Source organism: Dipodomys ordii, unplaced genomic scaffold (genome assembly GCF_000151885.1).
Source record: "Dipodomys ordii isolate 6190 unplaced genomic scaffold, Dord_2.0 Scaffold58, whole genome shotgun sequence".
In the NCBI taxonomy this organism is placed as follows: domain Eukaryota; kingdom Metazoa; phylum Chordata; class Mammalia; order Rodentia; family Heteromyidae; genus Dipodomys; species Dipodomys ordii.
The window spans coordinates 3,744,338-3,756,254 of NW_012267274.1; the positions used below are offsets into that span (position 1 = coordinate 3,744,338).

Genomic DNA, 11,917 nt, shown 5'->3' on the forward strand with positions numbered 1-11,917 from the left:
AAGGTGGCCCCAAACCTGCGGGAGGCCTTGTTCAGTCAGCACCACACCCAGCCAGTGGCGAGAGTGGCCATCCTTCCGGTCCCAGGTCAGTTACAAGTTATGAGGAGGGTCCCAACGGTTGTGGCCAAGTTGACTACAGGCCCAGATTATCATGTGGTCCTAACGCCTGAGTTTCAGCTAGCTGCAAAGTCAGTCACTTCAAAAACACACACAAAAAACGAACAAACTGAATCACTCAGCTGAAGAGGCACCTTGGATGCTCCTGGTTCCAGTGTGACTTCACCTTCTTCACATGGAGGCCATACACAGGTTTGGAGTCCGCCGGGGACGGGGCACACTTTGCATTCCACCCTCTCTCACCCTCACCGGACCCAGGTGACCTCAGTGTCCTTGCCGACCACCTCTGTCTGTACGTGTCCTTTCTAGTCTTCTGTCTGTGGTCTCCTGCTTCACCCTCATTTGCAGAACTTGTGGATGTGGGACACAGCTGAGATGCCACCCACTGGCCCAGGTGATGTCACTCCTTTTGTTCATTTGCTGATTGTGAAGAACCAGCTCTGTGAAGCCTCCCCTCCCCCAGCTCCAGAAGGAGGGGACATGCTGTCTCTGTACCCCCTTCCCACCTGTGACGCATATCTACCTATAACAGACGTGGGGGAGCTTTTACCTGTGGTACAAGGGCCGGGCAACGGCTGGACGCAAAGCCTCCAGGGAGACCGCTGTTTGTCTCTATAGTTCAGGGTGCAGGGTGGCCCTGGTCACAATGTGAGCAAGGAGAAACTTGTAGCTGCTCCTAGAGCCTCATGAGTGGCTTTCCTGGCTTTAAAATGTGACTTTCTCAGGCCTTGAGAAAACATGATTATTTTCTAATAAAAAATCCATAATAAATAAACCTCCATAATAATTGATAATAATAATATTCAGGCCAAATTCTGGCTAGTGGAAGGCATTCTGGCTAAACGTTATAGGAATGTTGGGCGTTCATTTGGAAGAGCATTCTATGAAGCAGACCTGAGCTCATTTAATGACAACTGCATCTTCCCAGGGAAATGCAAAGGATGAGAACACTCCAGTCCCTAATTCTTAGGAAAGAGAGCCAACCATGCCATCAAACAGGGAAACTTGTTCCCCAACCCCTATATTTAGTTCACAAATGATGCCAGCAAGCTGCATGGTTTTTCAAATTCGGTACAAGGCAGAAGTGTGAACTTTATCAGAGGAGGGTTATTTTAAGGGAAAAGAGAACAGAGCCCCAGTTGAAGATAGTAGCAGGGCTTCGCACATCCGTGTGGCTGGAATGGCTGCGCAGCCTCTGTCCACACACAGCGAGGCGGGGCCTGGCTGCAGAGGTGGTGCGGTGTGGACCATGACTGGCTGTCAGCTTGGGCTAAATTCTCCTCTCAGTGCAGCTGCTATTTTCCTTTCTCACCTCCAAAGAGAAGCCTGGTAATTTTCAGTGAAGTACTTGGATTAAGGGCTTTATTGAAAATGACTAGGCCTCCACCAGACACAATAAGACAGACAATTGAGAGCACCTTCAGAAAAAGAACACTTGCCACCCTGGTAAAGCTCAACAGAAGGCTTTGAGGGGCGGGGAAGGGGAGGGTGGGTGCTGCAGTGGGTGGTGAGAGCGGACCGGGGAGGCTGCAAGTAGTAATTATTAGCCCAGGAAGGAGGAAATGTTCAAGAATGAAAAGGGAGGCAGATGGGAATGACGTTTTATGGTGAGAAAGAAAAAGGATTAAGAGACCAAGAGCTACACTGAAAGACATTCACAACTTTAAAAAAAAAAAAAAGACCAGTGGGAAAGCAAGAATAGGAGAATGCTTTCGTGAAGAAGAAATACAGAAAAATAACAGAACATAATTCAAGGGCCAGAGTGTCCAGAATAAAGAAGCAGAAGGGAGGGAAACTTTAGTATCTTCCAAATCCCACCTCTTCCTAGCCCCTGGGCTTCCCAGCATGCACCTGGAGATGCAGCCATGGGCGTGGGGGCCTCTGGATCTGCCCCCTGCCAGGGCGTGGAGTGGCCAGGCCTGCAGGAACGGCCTCCCTTTCCAAGGGCAAATTAGCTTGAGAATGTCTATTGTTTCCAAGCAGTAAGTACTTAGTGAAGACTTCCTTCACCACACCAGGACTCCCACAGCCCGCAGCGAAGCTGTATCCATGGAGCTGAACCGAGTCAGGGAGCTGTCACACTGAGCTAACACTTCCATTTCATAGTCTTGTTTACAATTCATTGATCTCTACGTTCAACCATGCTATTAAGGTCCCTACTCGAATATATTTTTAAAAAAGGTCAAAACTGCATTCTATTTCTTAAAATTTCCAGGTCTAAAATTAAAGCGAGGAGATGCTTCCTGAGGTATAACTGCTCTGGGTCCAGGGGCGTCTGCTCAGATGTGAGCCTGGAGGAGCCCGGGCCTTCCATTAAGCCAGTAAATTCTGTCTGTGCGGCAATCTCTGCATGCCAGCCTGCCTGCTCCCTCACTCAGTAAGTTGTTGCAATCATTTGGACTGAAGATGGCTATTATTAACAGGCTTATAGGACACTAGGCAGTAAGGGCCAGCTTGTAAGACTCTGTCTTTGTCCAGTCTACAACCTTTACTGCGAACAGGGTGCTGAAGGCAAGTCGGCGTGAGACTGCGCCTGCTCATGGCACATGTAGTTAAGAGGCAGCGTGGCAGGGGACCGTGGCAGCTCTTCACAGGGGATGGGGAGTGAGAAGAGAAGAGGCTAGCCCTTTATCCTTCTCAGAAGCTTAGAGTCTGAGTCAGGATGCGCACACACACACCAATGAGTGTGTGGACTGCCTTAGAGATGGTGGTCTTTCCCATTATGTACATTCCAACTGGGCAGGGATGAATGCTGTGGAAACAAGACAAGGAGGTGTGACAGGTCTCACACCACAACAGGACAGCAAACACGAAGGAAGCACCCGAGCCCAGGGAAGACCTGAGAAAGTCCAGGGTGGTAGATCAGAGAGCGTGCGTAGAAGAGGCAGCATGTCCTGAACGATGAGAGGGCTGAGAGGTAGGCTTGATCCCTCCTTCCAGGCGAGAGGCATGTAGAAAGGAAGGGAAGAGCACACCTGAGGTCTGGCCTCTTAGAAGCCATTGGAGCTGTGATCCCAAGGCCATTGCTTACTGGAAACAAGATTGACAGCCCAGGGAGCAGATGATCACCAGTTCAGGACTGGGGCCAGAGCTCCTCAGTGGGTGCAGGATGGGCTGCATCTAGCAGCATGCCTTTGTTTAGAGATCTATACTGTCTGAGTGAATAGGGCAGAATTGCGTGGAATGGCTGCAGATCTCAGAGCCTCTCACCGCCCACGGTGGGCAGACATTTACCTCTCCAGGAGTCAATGTGACTGATCTTCATAAACCCAGGAAATTAAAAAAAATGAGATTGTGACAGACTTAAGGTCAACACAAATTCATTGCTTAGGGATATAATTCTAAATTTTCATAATAAAACCCCTAGGTATAAAAGAACCCTCCAACTTGTTTTTTTAAATGATGTTACATTTTCTTGATTCTTTCCGTTTACAGGTCTGTTTCTGCCTGTCCATCTCCCTCTCTGCTTTGTGTTCTTCTTCCTTATCCTACAATGCAGGGGCTAGCTACAGGGATCCCCCCAGCTCCTTCCATGTTCTCCCCCTGAACTACCCAACTCTGAGAGCTAGTTCACAGTCAAAGAAATGACACGGGGGTACAAGTATGCCTGTCAGGCCTTCACTTACCCTCCTGACATTTCACTATCTCTTGCCTTTGGTGTAACTGACCACCTGTGACGGTCCCGGAGGACACAGAGCGAGCATCCATTTCCTGGCAGTGCCAGGTCAGGGGCTAGACTGACAGCTTTCTTGGTGCTTAAGGAGAACAAAGGGAAGCTCAGAGCAGCAGCCCCTCCTGACAACGCGCCAGTAGCCAGACCTGTGTGCTGTGAAGGGAGGTATCTGCTGCACCATGGCTAGGCTGGGCAGAGTCCACATGGCACGCTGACCCTTCTTTGGAAGTGTCACTCAGGACACAGGCTCCTGTGAGGATTCTCAACTTTTCCTGTGTTAAGGACCAAGGGAGACAGAAGCTAGGGGAACGCTCATGTCAGACACAGGGAAATCCCCAGCTGGTGCCACAGTGATTGCTCCTAACGGGGTCTGGTTTATGTGAACGGGACAAGCGCTGCTGTGGGTCGCCGTGTGTCCCCCCGATACCAAGTCCCAACTCCCAGTATCCATAAATGCCACCTTCTCTGAAAACCGGGTCTTGGGACGTGATTAAATCAAACTAGAATAGGGTGGGCTGTGATTCAATGGTAAGTCAAGAGGAAATTTGGACACAGAGATGTAGCTGGGAGAGACTGCATGATGAGCCAGCCAGGAAACAAGGGCCAAGGATGGTAAGACAGCCACAGAGGACACAAGCCAAGGGCCCAGAGCATGCTCTGCCCATAGCCCTGCTGACATTTGACTTCAGGCTCAGAGCTCCCTGCACTTTGGGAGAATGAATTTCTGCTCCTGAAAGCTGCATGCCTCTGGTCCTCTGTTACAGCAGCCCGGGGAATAGAACATAGGCTCCTTCCCGGAGTCCACTGTCATCTCCCTCAAGTGACCCGAATCAGCCCTGAGGTGAGTGGACAGACAATCCAGTCCCAGAGGGAGCTGATGCCACAGTGGTGGTGTCAGATCTGAGGGACTTCTAAATCACAAGAGTGTGGGTGACCAGAGCTGAGAACACCTGTGACAACAAACAATGCCATGACAGGAAACGCACAAAGACACGTCCAAACCACGGCCACACCCACTGCTCCAGCACAGAGGGGTCAGAATGCTGCTTCCATAGCCTGGCCATCCAGAGCGCCTACAAAAGGCTATTGATTAAAAAAAAACAAAAAGGAAAAGGAAAGAAGCTCCTACTTAGAAGTGCAGGCTAGAGCAACACGCATGCATGAAACATTTCAGTACTCAATTTGTAACACATTTCTGCCTCTGCAAACGTCATGCACTAAAAAGACGTGTTTACAGTGCTGTAGGAGGCACGCATAAAAGTAAGCAAGAAAACTCACAGGTTTTCTTTCCTCTCTCCCCCTCTCTCTTTACCTTGCCCTTGTCAAAGTAGTGGATGATCTCCTGGTACAGCTGCTCTTTCAGCTGCCCCTGCGTGGTCGCCTGGTACCCGTCCCGCTGAGTGAGGTGAGCCGCGCACACATCCTCCGACCACTGCAGGCAAAAGCAAGAGTGAGCAGGGCCCTGGCAGTGGGTGGGGTCTGATGGGGACTGGGGAAGGGGAGGTTGAGGGGGAGGAGTCTGATGGGGGGAAGGCCCCAGAGACTGGTCCTGGCTGGGGGGCTTCCCGTGGGTCAGAATCAGAACGAGCTCTCCACTCCATGAGTGGGGATTTCAGGGACAGGGTGTGGGGCTCATGTCAACAATCTGTGGAGGTCTGAGAATGCAGGGCAGCACATCTGTCTGGGGGCCCTTGTTTATTGACTCTAAGTATTCTGGCTGGGCATAGACGATTCTATGGAGGATTTTTAGCTACAGGGTATAGGTCAGTGGAGCACCTGTACATAGTTCACACCTGCAATCCCAGCAACTTGGAAGCTGAGAACAGGAAGTCTGTGGTTTGATGCCAGCCTGGGTCAAAGCTGGGTGCAGTGATACCAGCTTGTTATCCCAAGCTATGTGGAAGCCTGAGGATGGTGGGATCACAGTTCTAGAACAATCTGTGAGGCTCCCTCTCAACAGAAAGAAGCTGAGCATGGGTGTATATGCCCATCATTCCAGCTATGATGCAAAGCCTGAAATGGGTGGACTGAACTCCAGGCAGGAAGTAGAGATACTATCTCAATAACTGTTAGTGCCAAAAGGAGCTAGAGGCTTGGTTTTTATAAGAATACAAATCATGTTGCTGCTTAGTCAACCAGCTTAAATTCATATTTATAGCAATATTAAAATATATTTAGGAAAAATTACAAAATGTAACAGTTTAAAGAACGGGGTGGGAGATTACATAATATCCACCACTGAAGAAGTCAGAGCCCAGCAAAAAGATAACTGGGCCGATTGATTTGGGCAGTCAGACAATCTGTGACGAGCCATCTGTGCCCCATAAATCCAGTGATTAAGCAAATGATATGTTTATGCACGTATACATGGTCTACATTCTCATGAACATATCAAAGTTTATGTTCTCTGAGAGGAAGACTGAATGAGCAGTTTGTCAACCTATTTTAATCTCCATAGTGTTAAAAAAAAAAGATCTTCACAGTTACAAAAACATCTTGTAACTAAAATTCAGGTTTCTAATAAATGAGGGCTATCAGAATTCATAGTGCCATGGCTCTCACCAGATACAAGCCCTTTGAAATCTCTATCCTCAGACAGGCTGGCTTGGAAGGGCTTTAGATGACTTTGAGGCCTTCAGCCCGCTTGCCTGGAGGAAGATGGATAGAGAGTCCAGAGAAATCCACTGTTTTGTTTGGTCCACACTGAGCCCTCTCGCTTTGACACGGAGGTAAACTACCTCAGTCAAGTACTATAGAGCAGCCGGTGTGTATTTATGCTACAGAAGCTACAGCGGATTTAAGAATCAGGAAGGCTGGGGCAGACTTGATGGAGTTTTACCTCCTAGTGCTGAGCTCCTTAACTCCCATTACTCAACAGACATCACTTCAGCCTATTTTAATGTCATTTTCTTTGGCTTCTTTTGATCCTGCCTGTGATGTCTAGGAGGCTGGCCTAGATTTGCAAATAAGATTCCTTGGAGAAGATCACTTGACTAAGTTCTAGTCTTTGTTTTAGCCAGTTCAGATTTCTTTTTTGAATTTTCAAAAGGCTATCAGGAGAAAGATAATCTAATGACTTGCTGACATGATAAATTCTAAAACTAAAGCCTGTCTGAGCAATTTCCCCATCTATTTCCAGATTCATCTACCTATTCCTTCCTACATCCACTCACTTATCATCTACCCATTTCCACATACACCCATTTCTACCCCTACATTCACACACGCTCATCCATACATCTCTCTACCCACCCAACCACCATCCCATGATATCATCTATCCATCTCCACACTCCATCCATCTCCATATCCATCCATCCATCCATCCATCCATCCATCCATCCATCCATCCATCCATCCATCCAGTCATCTATCCACCACTAACCAATCATCTATCTATCATCCATCTGTCTCTTCATCCATCTACCCACCCACCTAGTCTACTTATTATTAAAGACTGACTCTGTATTACTAACCATGCTGAGACTGGACATTGGAGAGAACATGAACATATCAGTATTAAACAGAAAAGCCTATGTCTAAATCTATCTACATAATAAAAGAAATCCTAAGAGCTGAAAGATGTTGTGTTAGATCAATGCTCATGAGCAATGTTCTTTTAGAGGCTAAGACAGCAAACACTAAAGAGGTCTCAGAGAGAACAGCTTGACAGAAATGTCATGATCTAGCCTCCATTCTCACTGCAAGAATATTCAGTGGTGTGACTCATTCTATCATTTAGCCACAGTGCCAGGGTCATTCCTTCTTCTCAGTGCTGCTCCCCATGCTTCCTGAGTCTTAGGGTACAAATGAGGCACTGTACAACCTCCAGCCCATAGCCTAGTGACAGGTATTTGTGACACTTTGACATCTTGTTAAATCTCATTCTGTAGGGCCAAATCTGTAATCAAAGCACTTCCTAAGTATTTCTGCCTATTTCACTGCCTCTAGTCAATATCTATAAAACCTTCTTCGTCAGGTCTACTAAAATTTGTCACAGAAAGGTAAAATTTTGAATAATCTTAGCATCTAAACAAGAAATTGATAGACATATACAGAACTTTTTATTACCTTCAGAAGCTTCGCATGGAGGAGCAAGGTGTAGGCCGCTTCGGTGTAGTTATCGCACTCTTTGTGTAAGTCACAGAGCTTGTACAAATACCTGAGATGATGAAATACAGGTACATTCTTAAAATGTCACAAAGTAATTTGTGCCGAAGATTGCAGGAGCTAAATTCGACGTTCTACAGTAACTCATATCTATACCTTCTTTTTACAGTGTTCATAATTCACAACATCTTGAAAACTTTTGGTGCAGAATTCACCAAAAATCTACAAGAGTAAATGCAATAACACAGATACATACATACATAACACACATGCAAATGCAATTATATATATTTTTAAATGTTAAGCCCTCCATTAACCTTCTCTTTAGGTCAAAAATGAATATGACACACATGGTAGAATTATACTTTAAGAAAGGTCCTTATTCCTTTCATCTTTTCCAACTTTTTACTCAAAACACTTGAAATGAGATTACACAATCTCAAAAATCCACAAAATCCAAACCCACAAGAACAAAGAGTTCCAGCCATCACAGTGTGTGTGATCGGAAGAGTTTCTCTGCCATGAAGAAAGGAAGGTTGCTTATCATACAAAGCAAACTACATTTTCCATGAAAGAAGCAAACTGATGGTTCCCCCGGTTTATTATATTCATATGTTATACTCTTAAAGAAGCAAAACAAAAATAGAATAAAAAATACACAATTACACATATCTTCAGAAGCACACAGTAAACACTAATGCCACGTGGCGTAATGCCCTTCCATTATTTAAAGTGACAATCTGGCTAATTATTGACATAGGGCCCAGGTGTCCAAGAAAGAAAGAGGCTTCACCCAAGTACCTCCCTTCTACTGATGCATGTTGGGAGTCTAACCCAGGGCCTCTGCCTGCCAGACGAGGACTCTCAGTCTGAATTATGCGCTGGGCATCACAGAGGATAAAAAGGCCAATGAGGGGCAGAGTCCCTCTGTCAAGGCAAAGCATTTTTCCTCTTTTGAGAGAGAAAGACACAGAAAACAAGGGAAGAGAGTGTCAGCTAAGGAAGAGTGAACTGAGAAATTACATTGTCTATTTCTCATAAATTTATTACTGGATTTCACATTTGATCTTCTGACTTACTGTGAAACATTAAAATTTATCATGTTATCTTTCTTCAAGAGCACCATAGGAGTTGGCCAAAAGGTACAAAAACCTTCTGAAATAATCAGTTTGGATTTTGAGTTGGCTAATTGTGAGACCCTCTGCCTCTCCCAAAATTCTGTGTTGGTACGGACAAGCTTAAACAAGGACCAGGGTGCATCTCAGCACCCCAGCAAACAAGATCTCAGAGATGTCATGATGATCTGCAAACTAAAACATTTCTTAGCAGGTTCTCACCAACAGCAATTACAGTAAACAGCAGCTGCAGCAGCTTACCTTATGTACATTTCTTCTCTCTCAATTTCTTTGTAGAAATTCTGAAAAAAAAAGCCACCACAGTTTTAGGAAGTCTGTTCCGCAAATACATTAATAACCCAAAGTTCTTCAGCCTGTATCAAACACGGTGAAACAGACCCACATGGATTAGAACCATCAACTCTGATAATCATCTCACTCTCTGCTGCACTTTTTTGGCTTTTCTAAGGACCACATTTCCTATGCTTTTGACACTTGGTGACTAAAACCTGCTTCTATTATTTGGAAGTAATCTGCCTTCAGTAAAAACAAGGTACAGGCCAAATAAATGACTTCTTACCCGCTGTAACATCATTTAAATAAAGCAGTAACAGGTGTAATCCTAGTACTCAGGAGGTGAGATCTGAGGCTTCACATTCGAAACCAGCCCAGGCAGGAAAGGCTGTGAGACCCCCATCTCCAATTAACCACCAAAAAAACTGGAAGTGCAATTGTGGCTCAAATGCTAGAGTGCCAGACTTGAGAGAAAAAGCTAAGGGACAGCACTCAGGTCCTGAGTTCAAACCCCACTACTAGTACAAAAATAAAACAATTTGAGAATAAGTAGAGAAACGTCATAAACATGAGTTGAAGCGTGCTGGGTCTAACTTCAGCAAGAGCCAGAGAAACTTCTGTGGCATTCCAGCCCTCAGGTGTCCAAGACAGTAGCCACCCGCCACCTGTATTTAAAGGTAACGAAAGACACGTTACATAAGTTAAGAATCTACATCTAGTCAGGTGCTGGTGGCTCACACCTGTAATCCTACCTACCCAGGAGGCTGAGATCCGAGGTGATAGTTCAAAGCCAGCCTGGGCAGCCATGGGACTCTTATCTCCAGTGAACCACCGGAATACTGGAAATGGAGCTGTGGCTCAAGTGGTAGAATGCTAGCCTTGAGCAAAAAGAGCTCAGAGATAGCACCTAGGCCCTGAATTCAAGCCCCAGAACCAACAAAAATAGAAAGAAAAAAAAAGAATCTACATTTACCTCCCGGTACCTCCCAGTGATGTCCATTGAATACCATTCACCACTGGAGACAGACCTTTAGAACCACAGTAAGACAGGCAGACACTTAACAAGGCCCTGTGTACATGCACTCAGGAAGAAAGGTGGGTTACCAGATTCGAACCAATGGCAGTTTCTACATCTTACAGCAAGGTGCCTTGTAGCTGAGCAGATGCACGTATATCACAATTCCACTTCTTCATGCAAACGCCTCTAAACACTTCACATCTTAATCACAGATGATGCATCAGGACAGAGCCTGAGTTACACCTAACAAGGCCTACAGAGTGGAAACATGGCAGCTACTTGCCACGTGAAATCTGGCACCTGAAAAAAACGCTGCTAGAATTCTAGATTCCAGGCCCGAGGGAAGACGTGACTATCAAGCATTATGAAGACTCACAATGACCCACTAAGATGAGGCAGCCTTTGTTCGTTTCATTAGCTCAAAATGGCATTGCCTCTATGGCTCATCTCTCTGAAAAGAAATGATAAATAAGTATAGAAAGTAAGCAGGGGACACGTTCAGAAAAATGCACCAGCATCTGACATTTTAATGTGCCCCAGATCCTAGGATGTGGTCGGTAATGAGGATATTTTCAGCTGACAACTCAGAGCGACGTAACAAAGAGAATCTGCACCAAAGGCTGAGAGCGAGGCTTCATTTCCAGCTCTCCTTCGCCAGCAGTTACAAGCTCCCATTCCACACCTTCCCCCTTTTGTGCTCTTTATTTTTAATCCTTCTCTCCTGAGCTTTCTGTCATTCATTGTGAGATCATACGACCCTCATCCTCCTTTCTGATAGAAGGAATGGCTTCTATTTTCTGCCCAGGCTGAGGTTTGCTCTCTCCCAGCACTTCAAAACCTCTCACAGCTAGAACACACTCATCTCAAATCCTATTTCTATATAAAACTTTGCGTTTCTTACGTCAGCGATCATACTGCTCAGGCACTCCTGGAGTTCTTGTCCGCTCAGCCCCTCGACCCTCCTGATATCCTCCCCGCCCCCTTCCTCCCCAGGGCCGGCCAGGTGCCAGGCCCAAAGCGTAACTCTTAGAGGGACACTGTGGGAGCTGGGCCTCAGCACTGATTTGCGGAACTTAAGACATCTGCATTACATTCGATTTTGTGCTGTTTATGACCCAAACAGAATCTAAGACTGAAAATTCTGGCCCTAGCCCCGTATGAACCAGCCTGGGAAAAGAGTCCTCAGGCTGAGGGTGCCCATCAAATAGTATCTCGGCACTCTCAGTGATGATCCCACCAGCATGAGGGCTGCGGTGTGCCTGTGGCTGCAGGGAAGTACTAGGGGAACATGACTGAGTCACCAAGCACCCACTGCTTTATGTTGCGTGAACAACGGAATGTCCACTACAGATTAAAGAGCTACCAGCACGACTATGTTCCTTGCAGCATTATTTACCATAGCTAAGCTGTGGAACCAACCCAGATGCCCCTCAGTAGATGAATGGATCAAGAAAATGTGTTATATATACACAATGGAATTCTATGCCTCCATCAGAAAGAATGACATTGCCCATTTGTTAGGAAATGGAAAGACTTGGAAAAAATTATATTAAGTGAAGTAAGCCAGGCCCAAAGAAACATAGGTCCCATG

General features: G+C 46.1%; 1 protein-coding gene across 2 annotated transcripts in view; it reads right to left on the bottom strand.

The window, feature by feature from the left end:
• The window catches only part of Dock1 (dedicator of cytokinesis 1), a 437,833-nt gene that overhangs the window by 41,397 nt on the left and 384,519 nt on the right, over positions 1-11,917 (bottom strand). For both annotated transcript variants that reach the window (XM_013021945.1, XM_013021944.1), the window contains exons 36-38: positions 9,276-9,316; positions 7,861-7,951; positions 5,103-5,222 (exon numbers count right to left, since the gene is read on the bottom strand). In XM_013021945.1, the coding sequence (XP_012877399.1) occupies positions 5,103-5,222; positions 7,861-7,951; positions 9,276-9,316 (252 nt within the window). The remainder of the gene's footprint in view (positions 1-5,102; positions 5,223-7,860; positions 7,952-9,275; positions 9,317-11,917) is intronic.